General features: G+C 36.4%; 1 protein-coding gene across 8 annotated transcripts in view; it reads right to left on the bottom strand.

Annotated features, from left to right (window-relative positions):
* ULK4 (unc-51 like kinase 4) overlaps window positions 1-15158 on the bottom strand; it is a 512778-nt gene that overhangs the window by 471779 nt on the left and 25841 nt on the right. For 5 of the 8 annotated variants that reach the window (XR_006885343.1, XM_046640226.1, XM_046640162.1 and 2 more), the window contains exons 8-13: window positions 12681-12756; window positions 10340-10432; window positions 7789-7907; window positions 7564-7633; window positions 6093-6186; window positions 1974-2078 (exon numbers count right to left, since the gene is read on the bottom strand). Coding sequence is in view for 7 of the 8 variants with exons in the window: in XM_046640226.1 (XP_046496182.1) it covers window positions 1974-2078; window positions 6093-6186; window positions 7564-7633; window positions 7789-7907; window positions 10340-10432; window positions 12681-12756 (557 nt within the window). In the remaining variant the exon portion in view is untranslated. The remainder of the gene's footprint in view (window positions 1-1973; window positions 2079-6092; window positions 6187-7563; window positions 7634-7788; window positions 7908-10339; window positions 10433-12680; window positions 12757-15158) is intronic. The other 3 variants (XM_046640173.1, XM_046640193.1, XM_046640202.1) reach the window with 3 other exon arrangements.

The following is a 15158-nucleotide window of genomic DNA, read 5'->3' as shown; positions in this document are numbered from 1 at the left end:
AGAGAATTTTTTTTTAAGTATCAGAGAAAGCAGCAAGCACTTTAGGCTGACGTGGTCAGGACAGGTTTATGGAAGAGGCAGAAGGTTGGCTGAGGTCTTAAAGAACGGGTGGGACTTGACGGCTGACCTAGAGAAGACACTGTCCCAGGAAGCTGTAACAGCCTGAACAGGAAAGTACACAATTTTTTTGAGGAAAGTGAAGAAAACAGGTAAGTTGGATCCATGAGTTTGGAACAGCCAGGTACTCCACCCTGAGTTTTTCAATAAAAAATTCAACCATCATTTCTATGTCTAACTTCTCCAGAATCTCTCTATAGAGCATTTTTAAAACCTTTGCTGCTAGTATGCTTGGCAAAAATGCATAATCTCATTCTAATCACGAGAAACCCTGAGACAAGCCCAAACTGAGGGACATTCTAGAAAATACCTGACCAGTGTACAAAACACGTGACCACTTCAAAGTGTCAAGGTCACGAAAGACAAGAAAAGACTGAGAAATTACCCCAAGGCCATGAAAGACAAGGACAGACGGTAGGAGAGTAAGGAGTCATAACAACTAACTGTACTGAGGGATCCTGGAGCAGAAGGAGGACACGAGCAGCACAAACTGGTAAAGTTCAAGTAAGTTCGGTAACTCACACCTAGAGTATACAACTAGGTACTGGGGGGCTTTGGGGAGAAAAAAAAAAAAAGATTGGCAACAGATGTCAGCTCAGGTGCCAATCTTTAAAAAAATAAAAAAAAATAAGTTTGGTAGGTTAATTAATAGCACTGTACCAATGTTAATTCTCTGGTTTCGCTAATTCCCTGGTTATGCTGTGGTCCTACGAGACGTTAACATTAGGAGAAGCTGGGTAAAAGGTATTCAGAAACCCTACTATGTTTGAACCTTTTCTATACATCTAAAATTAGTTCAAATAAAACAGTTAAAAAAATAAAAACTGCTACTGGCTGAGGTTTCCACAACTAAGTATGGTTATAAGGAGAAATAGAGAGAGAATATGGTCAAAAGATATCACAAATTGTTCCAGAAGGTCCACTGGGAAAATGCCCCATTACACATTAAATTTGCCATATTATACCATTACTCTGCCAGAGATCTGAACTTATAAAAAGAATTAGCTCCATTATGAAAAATAGCTGGGTGATCTATAGTAAATGTTGTCTATCTAGGAAGTAAACAGACAGCCAAGAAATCATTTGCTCTAAACTAATATTCTCCAATGAGATGAGAGGAAATCGTCATAAATTAATAGAAAGACATTTAAGAAAAAAAAGCAGGAAAATTAAAATACAGAATAGGTAGTGAAATGTGAGTACGTGATCAAGAGAAAAACAGAGGGACTGAGAAACCAATTTTCTTTAAGGAGAATATTCACCATCCCCTAGTAATACAGTACTACATTCCAAAAGACGCGAAGCAACAAAAATCACACTAGGTTGGAAGTACACTGTGAACCACGCCTCCCCAAGCTCCCAGTGTCTCCCCACTGTCTACCCTGCAGTCCTGACAAGCTGTGACAGGGTAGGGCCTCTGTGTGATCTCTCCACCCACTCCAGCCTGGTGAGCAGTGCTGACTGACAACTGCCTTCGTAACACACCAACAATTAGAATATTTGGAGTAATTCACCTAAGTACACATGGAGAAACGAAGGGACTGAGGGCAAAGGGCTGAGGTCTAGAAGTCAGCAGCCACTCCTCAGGCGATGGACTGATAAAAGGCAGAGAAAATGCGGAGGAGGAGGAAAACTCACCCCTCCAGTGAAGTGGAAAGCAATGTAGGAAGAGGAGAGGGTTACAGACAGGGTGGGAGTCAGAAATGCAGACATGTGGCACGAATGAAATAAAAGCAGACAAGAGGATCAAGAAAGAAAATTAGGCAAAGAATATCCGGAAGGAAAGTATCACCCAGATTTCTGCCCTCAGTGTAGTCTAAGACTCAGCCCTCAGTTATTAGGGCATCTTTCTGCACCTTCGGATTGTCGATAATTGGGGTGATGACAAGATCTGAGTCTGTGTAGATAAGCTCTCTCATCTGGGATTCGAGGTCCTGCTGACTGAGGTGTCCACTTGTAATCTGAAACAAAAACAAAAATTAGACTTTGTTTCTGTGAGTAGTGAAGGGCTCTAAAAGACTGAGATAATAAAATGCTGAGTTAAGACACCAGTGAAAAAGGTCACCTATATCAATGTACCTCAACTGCTACTCAAAACACTTTCACAGATAGTCTCATTTGATTGTCATAAAAATCCTAAATCATATGTATCATTATTCCCATTTTTATAGATGAAAAACACAAGGCTCAGGGAAAGTAACTGACTCGCTCATGTTTACCACAAAGTCTGGTTAGGACTGGAAAACAGATCTCCTATAGCTTGATGTTCTAAACTATGATGAGGTAAATCGGTTTTAAAATTATCAGCATGGTTTTTAATCTCTTATCCACCAACTCTAATCAATTTCTTTCTGCTTTACAGAATATTAAATATAAAGTTAAAATTATAGCATAAAAAATTTCAGAGTAAAGTACTGACCTGTTACCTAAGTGCTCAACATCTCTATCTTTATAAAGCCTAGTTAGAGTAGAGTTGATACGTAACAAAGATGAAGAACTAGCTGTTGGCTTTCAGTTATTCCTCTGAGACATTTCCTTGTGCTCTCGACAGAACTTTTATTCCTAGTGCAATGTCTCAGTGTTTCGCATCACACAAAAAAAGGATTTATGCATTGAGAACTTCCAGTGAAACACTGACCAGCAAACTAAATATAACAGAAGACCTGATCAGTGAAGTAAAAAATGAGAAAAAGAAATTATCCAAAACTGAGGTAGGGGCATGGATAAAGGAACAGCATAATCAGCAAATAAAGTTCCCAGAAGCCAAGACCACCCCTTTGCAGCTCAGCAGACGGACATACAAAAAAACACATGAAGAATAAGTAAGCAGGAAGTTTGTAAAAATCTTTCTTTAAAGATGCTTACAAACATGCACTTTCAAGACAGAAAGACTTGAAAGAAAAGCCAAAATAAATCAACTGAAAAATTATTAAAATAATATAAGAATTAGTAAGGTAGACCAATTAGAAAACTTATACATAAAAATTAATTTCCTGTATATAAACTGAATGGATGTACAAATAACAGGTTATAAAAATGAAATATCCCATTCACAACAGCAAAAAATAAACAGAATAAAATGCTCAGGAATAAACTAAGTGATCAAAAATTGCAATGAGATCTCATTTACTAAATGAAATATTAAGTGTAAAATTATGTTCCCTTGTTTGAAAATGAACATATATGTATAGAACCAGAAGTGGGAATGCCAAAATGTAATCAGTGGTTACTCTGGGTAATTAAATTATAAGTCGTTTTTAAATTTTCTTTGTTCTTATCGACATTTTCCAAGTTTTCTATAATTATTATGGGATTTTTGTAACTGAATAAAAAATTATTTAAAAACTATAATATAAACTCCCTTATAGTACTTAAATAATTACTTTGAAGATTCTCAATTGATTACATACACTCCTCTAAAATAACCACCTGTCAGAAGAGATTCAACATCTAACACATTTCAGAATGCATTTTTCACTTTTACACTAATTTTCCATATCACATACAACCAAACAATTTTTAGCAGAGTGAGATTTAATTATAATCCATTTATATTTCATTTCAACACAGGAATAAGTTTCACATGGTCCAAATGTACTTCACATTACATAAAAATTACAGTAACAACTGAAAGCAAGTATATCTATCAAACAATAAGTATAACAAAAGATAACTTGGAAAACCTTTTTAATTCAAAATATTTATACATTCAAAACAATTATGATTGAAAGAAATTACAGACCTAAATAAACAGGAAGACATCCCATGTCCATGAGGGAAACCTTTTTACCTTGTTAGGATGGCAATACTCCCCAAACTGACCCACAGAATCAATGCAATTGCTATCACCATCCCAGCTGGCTTCTTTGCAGAAACTGACAAAATGGTCATAAAATTCATATGGAAATGCAAGGGACCTAGAAGAGCCAAAACCACTTTGAAAAAGGACAAAGTTGGAGGAATCATACTTCCTAACTTCACAACTTACTAAAAAGCTACAGTGATCAAGACAGTGTGCTACTAGCATGAGGAAAGACAGATCAATGGAATAGAACTGAGAGTCCAGAAATGAGCCTTCACATTTACAGTCAATTGATTGATATTCAACAAGAATGTCAAGACAATTAAATGGGAAAAGTCTTTTCAAAAAACAATGCTCAGATAACTGGACATCCACATGCAAAACAATGAAGCTAGACCCTCTATCTCAGGCCATATACAAAAATTAACTCAAAATGGACTAAAATCTAAATGTAAGAGTGAAGCACAGGCATAAACCTTCATGACCTTGGAGTAAGCAATGGTTCCTAAATTATGAAACCAAAAGCAAAAGCAACAACAAACACACATAAAAAAGGATAATTTGAACTACATCAAAATAAAAACTTTTGTGCTTCAAAGAACACCATCAAGAAAGCGAAAAGACAACCTACAGAATGGGAGAAAATATCTACAAATCATAAATCTAGAATACACAAAGAATTTCTACAACTCAACAAATGGGCAAAGGGTGTAAATAGACAGTCTTCCAAAGAAGATATACAAATGGCCAATAAGCACATGAAAAAGACGCTCAACATCATTAGCCATCAGGGAAATGGAAATCAAAACCACAATGAGAAATAATTTCACGCCCACTAGTATGGCTATAATAAAAAAAAGAGACAATGCAGCATTATTCACAATAGCCAAAGGTTGAAGCAACCGAAGTGTCCATCAAACAATGAAAGAATAAATTGGTATATACACACAAAGGAACGGTATTCAGCCTTAAATGGGAAAAAAATTCTGATACATGATACAACATGATGGACCTTGAAGATGTCATGCTAAGTGAAATAAACCAGACACAAAAGGACAAATATTGTATGATTCCACTCAAATTTATAGAGGCAGAAAGCAGAACAGTCATTACCGGGCTGGGGGCAGGGGAAACAGAGAGTTATACTTAGCGAGGAGAGTTTCGGTTTGGGATGATGAAAAAGGTGTGGAGAGGGATAGTGGTGAAGGTTGCACAACAATATGAATGTACCTAATGCCACTGAGCCATACACTTAAAAATGTTCAAAACAGTAAATTTTACATAATGTATATTTCACCACAATTTAAAAAAAGAAAGACAGACAATAACAAGTTTTGGGGAGGATGTATAAAAACTGGAACTCTCACACATCGCTGGTGAGAATGTAAAATGGTGCAGCTGCTTTGGCAAACAGTTTGGCAGTTCTTCAAAAGGTTAAACATAGAGTTACCCTGTGATGCAGGAATTCCACCCCTGCGGATATAAAGAGAAACCAAAACGTACGCCCACACAAAAACATGTACACAAACATTCACAGCAGCATTATTTCTAATAGTCTAAAGGTGGAAACCCAAACGTTTATCACCTGATAAATGGAAAAATAAAATGTGGTATATATAATAGAATATTATTTGGCAATAAAAAGGAATATACTACTGACACAGGCTACAACTTGGATGAATCTTAAAAACATTAAGTGAAAAAAGATCACATATTAATTATTCCACTTACATGAAATGTCCAGAAAATGCAAATTTATAGAGACAGAAAGTAGATTAGTGGTTGCCTAGGATGAGAGGGGAAAGAAATTGGGGGAAAATAGGAGAGTGACTATTAATGGGTACAGGGTTTCTTTGTGGGATGATGAGAGTGGTCTAAAATCGACTGGGGTGATGGTTGCCTAACTCTGTGAACATGCTAAAAGCCACTAAATTGTAAACTTTAAATGGGTGAATTACATGGTATGTCAACTATATCTCAATAAAGCTGTTAGCAAAAAAACGCTAAAGCAACTCTCTCTTAAGAGTACTTACTAGAAAAACTAACGATAATCAAGGAAGATGGCTTAATTGTAAATTTTGTAATTATGAACATAGTTCAGAGATCAACTTGCAATTATTCTTGTGAGTCTCTATATCTTATGTAAAAAAAAAAAAATTCCATCTCTGCTCACCTTGGTCACAGAAGTCTTCTGTGGTGAATTTTGAGTCATATCCTCACCAGGACTCAATTCCAGGGCAGTGCTGGTTCTTGGAGTAGGACGAGAACTGAAAAATACACACCAGGCAACATTATCCAGAGTTTAGAACTTTATCTTCTGTTTCCTGTTTTCTGGGAAAAAACACATCTCATGAAAAATGAGAAATGAAAAATGGTAGAATATGGTGATTCTATGTGATCTCATATATAAAAAAAGTTTAAACTCTAATTTGTATTTATATGATGCTATTCTTTTTGTAACTGTTTTTAATCTCCCGACCATTACTTCTTTTATTTACACCTTCTATGCTATATACAGTATTTTCTGTTTTAACTAGAAACCTTAAGACACTGATTTTATGATTTTTTAAATGTATGCTAGTGTAGGCAGGATTAACATAATAAAATAGATCAAATATTCTACAAAGGATGGAAAATATTTACAATTCTATTTCAGAAAATTTTGAAATGGAAAATTAACTTGGTACCTATTTAAGATAGGTAACAAATAAATTATCGTCTGCATCTATGTTCAGTGATTCCTCCCGCACCTATAAATGGTTGCCGTATTCTGTGGGGGTCACTCCATTACTCCTGGGTCTGTGATTTTGAGTTTTTCACATTTTAAGAAATTCTTCCACTCAAATCATTGGAGTCTTTTTAAACAAATTCTTTCAAATTCCCAAATATCAGGATTCTCACCTCTCTTTCACTTTTCTGTTTATTCATTCATTAAACAGGTACTTACTTAACTCACAAAATATGCCAAAGATTAGCCAAAGTTTTTAAAAAATTGAATTTAAAATGCCTAAGATGTAGGTAGATAAATTTAACATGTTTCATATTTAAATATGAGTAAAACAAATCAGGAAATTTTAGCTTACTGTTATAACCCCTATGCCATTAAATAAAACTATTTCTCTGAGACTAAAATTATAAATAAAATATAACACAATATTTCATATTATTAAATTTTTAAATACATTGGTCTTAATCACATTAAAACACCATTCTAATCTTTTATTATTTCAATGATCGCACTGAAATAATGAACGTTGTTTAAGCCCCCACATAGAACAACAGTTAAAGAAAAACATAACCTGTTCTTTTCTGTAAGTCTATATCCAATAAAGAAGCTGGACTTCTGAAATTTTAAATTCAATTCTATTTGAAGTGAAAATACAAAATGAAGAGGTTTTAACCCCTATAAATAGGAAAGATAAGGTAGTTTCATTAAAAAATTTTTTAAATACATAGCAAAATCTACATTCCATTGGCCAGCACTTAATGGTAACTTTGAAAGCAGAGAGTGAAACTGGAATTTGGTGTTCATACCCCTGCCCTTTCTCTGTGTGTAACACGGTTTGCCACCAGGACAACAGATGATTTGAGAAGATTTAAATTTCACCTCCCATGGACTCTTACTGCTCTGTCATTTTACATACCTGAGAAGAAACATGGACTCACTCGGTTGACCCCCAAGAGTACTCTTAGGCCTCAACTCAGTTGGATTTTCTGTGACAGGAGAGTAAAACATTATCCAAAAAGGAACAAATATATCATGAGCAGGACATAAGGCAGACAGAAATGTAAAGAGAAAGATAAAAACAAACTAGGAAGTCTAGAAATAGCATCCGAAGCAGCATGAATGTTCTCCAATGAAAGCTCACCTAGTCTGAAAGAGTGACTCAGTCGCTGACCACTCTTCTCCCCTTTTGCTTGTCCACTCTGAGGGCTCCTCAAAAGCTCCTTGGAATCTTGTATACCAGAACACTCCACCACGTTTCTGCTGTTCGAGAGGAGAAAGCCAATACAATCAAAGTTACTTGGGAGCTCTGTATAGTTTTCCATATAGAACAAGAGGTTGGAAAGATAATTAAATTATATACAACATATATGTACTAAGTCTGTAAACCTTATCCCTGAAAAATAAAGGGCAGTGGGCATATTGGGGAAGCAAACCAGAACTTGAAGTACCAGTTAACCAGCAGTGGGTTTCCCTTTAATTTTCCCGCTTCCAGTATTGTGCAATCTGGACTCAAAGGCAGCGAGTACAGACAGAAGGAGCCCCAAAAGAAGCTTGCTATTTCTTTTCCAAGGAACAGGAAAGGGGTGCCCTAAGGGTCAGAACAAGGGAAATCCTCTAGTTTTTCTTTTTCTTTTTTCCATTTTGTCCTGTCCCAACCCCCAGGCAATCCTGCAGCAGCTGGTTGGGGACAGCACATCTTACAGCCAGTGCCTAAAACTTTGAGGGAGGGGCATCCTCTTCTCTAACCAGAGAGCTATGATGCCAAGAATGTGAGGCAAATCCCTGTTGCTCTGCTCTCTTTTTTTTCTCTCTTGTTGTCCTCCCATCACTTGGCCCCAAACACATCCAGCAAGACATAAAAGTATAATATATCATGACTAAGTCGGTTTGTTGTGGGAATTCAAGGCTGGTTCAATATTTGAAAACCAATTTATGTAAGAGTCCATAATGAGAGTCTAAAGAAGAAAAACCGTGGGGCTGGCCCAGTGGTGCAGCAGTGAAGTTCGCACATTCCGTTTCTCAGACCAGGTTTCGCCGGTTCGGATCCCAGATGCGGACACGGTACCACTTGGCAAAAGCCATGCTGTGGTAGGCGTCCCACGTATAAAGTAGAGGAAGATGGGCATGGATGTTAGCTCAGGGCCAGTCTTCCTCAGCAAAAAGAGGAGGATTGGCAGCAGTTAGCTCAGGGCTAACCTTCCTCAAAAAAAGAAGAACAACCGCATGATCCTATCAACTGATACAAAGAGGCATTTGACAAAATTCAACATTCAAACTGAAAAAGGGCAGCTACAAAAACCTCCAGCTCATCATACTTGATCGGGAAAAGCTGAACGCTTTCATCCTAAAATCAGAAACCAGGCAAGGATGTTCACTTCATCACTCCTGATTCAATATCTTACTGAAAAGATCCTACCAAGGGCTATAAGGTGAAAACAAGAAATAAAAGGCATATAGATTAAAAAGGAAGACAACAAACTAAGGTCAGAGGTGTTCTGTGACTTGCTGACACTGACAGGCCAGGACCAGAGCCCAGTTTTCTGTAGTTCCCACAGAGCCTAATACAATGGTTAGAACACAGTTGAAGCTCACTAGATCACAGAAACCAAAGTTTGAGAGAGACCTCAAATAGAATTCAGACTTTCCTATCCAAAACACTGAATGTGTCAAGATTAAAATTAAGAATCAGACAATCATTTACCACTGAATGAGTTGAGGGAGGAAAAGTCAATTACCAGGATTTTATTCAACTACTTCTCACCTTGTTCTTTTCAAAATACCATCACTTCTGTAAGTATCCTGGGCTAAGAAGATTTTATAATAAAAATGAACTATATTATTCAGGATGGGCCAGGTTATTCTGTGGTTACAAACATCCCACAAACCCTAGTGGCTTAGAGAAATCTCCTAACTTGATGGCTCACTCATGCACATAGCCATTGAAGGCTGGCGGGAAAGCTATGCTCATCACAGTCTCTAAAGACCCGGTCTAACAGCAACTCCATTTGGACATTTTCTTCCCAATTACCTAATCAGGAGGAAGAAACGTGGGAAATCACACACTAGCTCTTAAAGTTTCTATCCAGAAATAACACACATCACTTCTGCTCACATTTCATTAGTCAAAGCAAGTCACATGACCAAGCCTAACTTAAAAGGAGGAAGTGAGATCCTACTGCGGGCTTGCGAGTGGGAAGCCAGTTATATTTGGTGAACAGAACCAATGACTACCATCCTAAATCACTGACCGGATAATAAACAGCTGATCAGAAAATGAGCAAAATCAAGAACATTAAAATGTCATGACTAGGGGCCGCCCCGTGGCCAAGTGGTTGAGTTTGCGCGCTCAGCTTCGGCGGCCCAGTGTTTCGCCAGTTGGAATTCTGGGTGCGGACATGGCACTGCTCACGAGACCATGCTGGGGAGGCATCCCACATGCCACAATTAGAAGCACCCACAGCTAAAAATACACAACTATGTACCCGAGGGCTTTGGGGCGAAAAAGGAAAAATAAAATCTAAAAAAAAAAGTCATGACTAAACTCTTTAAGCAATCCCCAATTAAACAAATGCTCGATTTTTTCCAACTATGAAAGCATACAAATTCATGTCATTGATGCTGCATTATTACAAGAGTAATGGGAATGAGTGTTTAATAACCATGCCCCAGACACAAAGATAAGCTTATCCCACCTGACGCTGGAATCCTCAGTGCTTGAGTCTTGATCTTTTCTAGTGAAAGCATTCTTCCAAAATGAATGCTGCAGTAGGCCCGCCCAAGTTAACCTTTATCAATCACAAATGTTAAAATTCTATTTTAACATGATTTACTATGCAGAATTCCCAGGACATGTCTCAGTTACATATAGATGGAAAATGAGAGATACAGACTTTACAATTTGTAAATATCTCTATATAAATATACCTCTGCAATTGTTTCATACTTCACTCTTTTAATATGCAATTAATCTGTCTCAGCAACAACAGAGGAAATAATCCAGAATCTTAAATGTTACATCCCCATTTTGAGAAATTTACCCAAAGGAGATAATTGCCTAAGTGAATAAAAACAACCAAAAATATACAAAAGCATATTTTTATTAGAGAATAAAAGAGTCTGACACCTAAGTATCAGAAGTCTCAGGTTCACATTCTGTAGAGCCTGATGAAAATATTTTGGGTTCTCAAAACAGTCTTTGAAGGGAGTCAATAAATAACCTAAAATTCTAAAGTAAATATATCAGATATTATCAATCTATAATTCTGTCATCCTTTACGTCCCAAGAGAGGCTTGATTATTCTAAGCATCCTACCTGTTTCATACATTCAATTTTTGGAACTTCACTTTTAGAACTTCATTCAGAAATAAACAAGAATATCAGCCTCAAGTCTACACACAGTCATTCCTCTGTTTAGGAGTCAAATGTTATCCAGCTAGGTCACCAACATCTAAATGATTTCAGGCTGTTATCCAAAACCCAGACTCACTTTCACAGCATTAATACGTCTAGTATATTCATCAGACTCAGAATGGTTAAGCCTGACTGAAATTTTAAAACAACAATGAAAATAATTTATATTTGATTAAGTATTCACAACTTCTGTATTGAAATAAAAACTACTTCGATCAAAATTAAACACATGATAAAGAGAAAGAATTTGCAACCACACGTAATACCCCTTTTATACAAAGGGCTCTTAAAATTCACTAACGGAGAAATAAAAATTGTCAATAAAATGGAATTTCTCTTTGATCCATCAGATTGGCAAAAATTTATAAGATCAACAAAGCCCACTGTAGGTAACTGTGGGAGGGAAGGAGTTTTCTAATGTTGCTGGAAGTATAAACCAGCACACGCTCCTGGAATGCAGCAAAGACATCGGACTTTTTAATGTTCTGAGCTTTTGGCCAGCATCCTTGCTTTGAGAAATCTACCCAAAGGAGATAATCGCCTAAGTGAACAGAAACAACCAAAAATACACAAAAACATATTTACTGGAGCAGTATGTAAGATATTCTAAATCCAGAAGCACTGTAAATGTTTATTGTTATCACAGGTTATCACATGCACATTCTGCAGCCATTTCAAATGACTAAGCAGAAATAGAGAAAAAACTAGGTTATGGAATGGTACCATTTAGGCAAAAATTATAAAATATAGGGATACAAATATGTGGAAATAAAGTATATTTGTATCCTATCAAAAGATGTCTGGAAGCTTATCCACCAAAATAACACACATCCTAAAAGGCTTCTATTGTAAGCAGGGGAGGTTTGTCCTATAACTTATACAAGAATTAGCATTTCCTTCTGCAGTTTTTCTCTCATACTTAATGAAGAGAGAGAATGGATTGTTTTATATGCTACACTAAACTTATTCTTCATTTTACATCCTGAAGCAGGGACCTCAAATACTTGCCTAAAACCCACCAGTTACCTGGTGGCAGAAGCAGAACTAGAAACCAGTTGCTCTCGTCTCTTGGGCCCGAGAGAGCCCCTCCCCATCGCCCCCCTCCTCTCCCCTCCCCTGTCCCACACCACAGGGATTTTTAAGTTTCTGTCATCACTGTAACACAGAAAACTCCCCCTGTGCCTGTTACCCTGTTGCTTGACATCCCTATTATGACAGGATTATCATAAAAACATAGCATATTGAACTACCACTCAGTCATTAGTACGTTAACTACCTTGACAGTACCATCCCTAGTTCACTCATCTAAGCCAGTTTGAGCCTGAAATCCACAACGGAAAAAAATCCACTTCTTGGATTTGGGAGTTACAAGAAGTCTGCCAACCTACTAGGCAACTATTTAATACATTAAAAGAGAAATTGACTTTAAAAATTCCTCATGATTAAAAACACCTGCAAACAGAAAACACTCAATGTAAACTCAGATTTCTTCTCTTTTTTTAAAAAACAAGAGGTAATTTGAAGATCTCTTTGTATAATAAGAACAGTACTGTTTTAGAAGTAAATGAAAGGAAAAAAAAGATTCCACTATTCATTCATATTAAAATACCATTCATACATACCTTTTCTGAGGATCTTTTTGAAGTAAACCATCAAGCAAATTAATAAAATCTGAAGAAGCTTTAGGAAGAGAAGAATCTATACACAAATTCCCAAAAGAAAAAAAATAAGTAGATGAATACATACCCTACATCAACACTTGAAGTAGCAGTATTTTAAGCACATAAATTATTTATATATACATTTTTTATGGGTTTTTTTTTTTTTTTTTTTTTTTTTTTTGCTGAGGAAGAGTTGCCCTGAGCTAACATCTGTTGCCAATCTTCTTTTTTTTTTTTTGTATGTGAGCCACCGCCACAGTATGGCCACTGACAAGTGGTGTAGATCCATGCCAGGAAACCAAACCCAGGTTGCTGAAGCAGAGTGCACTGAACTTAACCACTAGACCACCAGGACTGGCCCCATAAATTACTTTTAAGAGAACACTGAATTCATTAACAATTACACCCTCTATTTAATGGGAGAGGGTCACAAAAATAAAAAACATTTTTTCTTAGACCACAAAAAACATGAATCTCAAAAACTAAGTTTTGACTAACCTCTAAACTTTCTCTTTATTGAATAACCCCAGTAAGGGATCACTCGCCTGACTAACTCAGATCCTTGTCTTCAAGTATTAATTATCTCATTTTCTGCAGCATTCCTCTTCTTCTTCTCCTTCTTTTTTTTTTTTTTCTTGGTGAGGAAGATTGGCCCTGAGCTAACATCCATAACCAATCTTCCTCTTTTCTTTTTTTTGCTTGAGGAAGATTGTTGCTGAACTATCATCTGTGCCAATCTTCCTCTATTTTGTATGCAGGATGCCACCACAGCATGGCTTTATGAGCAGTGTGTAGGTCTATGCCCAAGATCTGAAACTGTGAACCCCAGGCTGCCTAAGCAGAGTGTATGAACTTAACCACCATGCCACCAAGCTGGCCCCTTCTGAGGCATTCTTAACTTGATCAACTTTGCTTCATAATATACTATGATTAGAATACTTGCAGGGGCCGGCCCTGTGGCCTAGTGGTTAAGTTCAGTGCACTCCACTTCAGCAGCCCAGGTTCAGTTCTCAGGCACAGACCTACACCACTCATCAATAGTCATGCTGTGGCAGTGACCCATATACAAAATAAAGGAAGACTGGAACAGATGTTAGCTCAGGGCAAATCTTCCTCAAGCAAAAAGAGGAAGATTGGCAAGAGATGGTAGCTCAGGGCAATCTTTCTCAACAAAGAAAAAGAAAAAAAAGAATACTTGCAAGGCTTCTTTACTTTGAAGATTTTTAACAAGAAAATAATAAATATCACAATATTATGATACTGTCCACTTCCATTAATCTCCAAATGTTCCATCTTTTAAAAATAGACAGATATATAAAATGACAAAATTATCAGTCTATGGTCAAAAGCAGTGGCCATGAAGACAATGGCCAAAGACCTGGCCAAGCACCCCCGAGACAAAGCAATCAAAACAGACGGTGTTATCACGCTCTACGGCCAGAGTGTGATGAAGGTCCCTACGACAGCAGTAAGCTTGGGCACCAGTGGTATCGTGACCAGGTCTTTGACACCTGCATCTTCAGATTTCTCGTCCTTGCATAAAAGTCTTTAACTTACAGGAGAAAACAATAATCAATACTGTGAGTACTTAAAACAAAAAAAATCAGAAGTCATCATTACACAAATATGGAATGACTGATTCCCACAAAAACTAAGACAAAATTAATGAAAAAAAAAGAAATATAGCTTTTTAAGAAATATAGACTATTTTAAAATATCAAGTTTTTTTTCTTTCACTTAAGATGATTCTTGAAATATTGAAATACTCTGTATTGGTATTTCTTCCATTATTTACTTCTGAAAATTTTTTTCTTTTAAAAACTCATGACGCTATTTTTTGTAAAGTCCTGTTTTCATTTATGTGTCTTAAGATTCGCTTTTTTTGTGGTGTACAACAAAGTGGTTCATTAATGTTTGTACCTTCTTTTGTTTTTCTTTTCTTCCCTTATAACTGTTAATGGTAGATTGTTGTATTAATCACAATTTGTATGATTAAAGTTCCAACACTTTTAAAATACTGCAACTATATCTAGTTTAAAAGACTTTGAAAGCTTATCAAGGTAGCATTCTGCTTCGTCAAGATAAGAATTGAGAAATGCCTGATTTCTTCCTGTTCCAACACTAAACAGAAATAGCTACATGGGATATGAGTACAAATTAAGCAAGTGATACATATAGACACAAAAAAATAAAAGTATGAATTTTTTAAATCTTTAAACCAGATTTGTTGTGACAGGAGCACAAAATAATTGGTGTTTTTAAATGAGTACTTTGTTTTCCATTTCAGTATCTCAGAGAAAATGACAAAGGGAATGCTAATATTTCTAAAAATATCAATTTGGGACTATTTATAAAATATAAATTTGGGGGTATGACTCAATAAAAACAGACTTTAAAAGTGCACCTTTAGTCAGTGTAAAATGTAAATTAACTGCATTT

This window comes from Equus quagga, chromosome 1, assembly GCF_021613505.1.
Source record: "Equus quagga isolate Etosha38 chromosome 1, UCLA_HA_Equagga_1.0, whole genome shotgun sequence".
Lineage (NCBI taxonomy): Eukaryota > Metazoa > Chordata > Mammalia > Perissodactyla > Equidae > Equus > Equus quagga.
The sequence above is the reverse complement of the archived record's forward strand: the minus strand, read 5'-3'. Positions and strand labels throughout refer to the sequence as shown.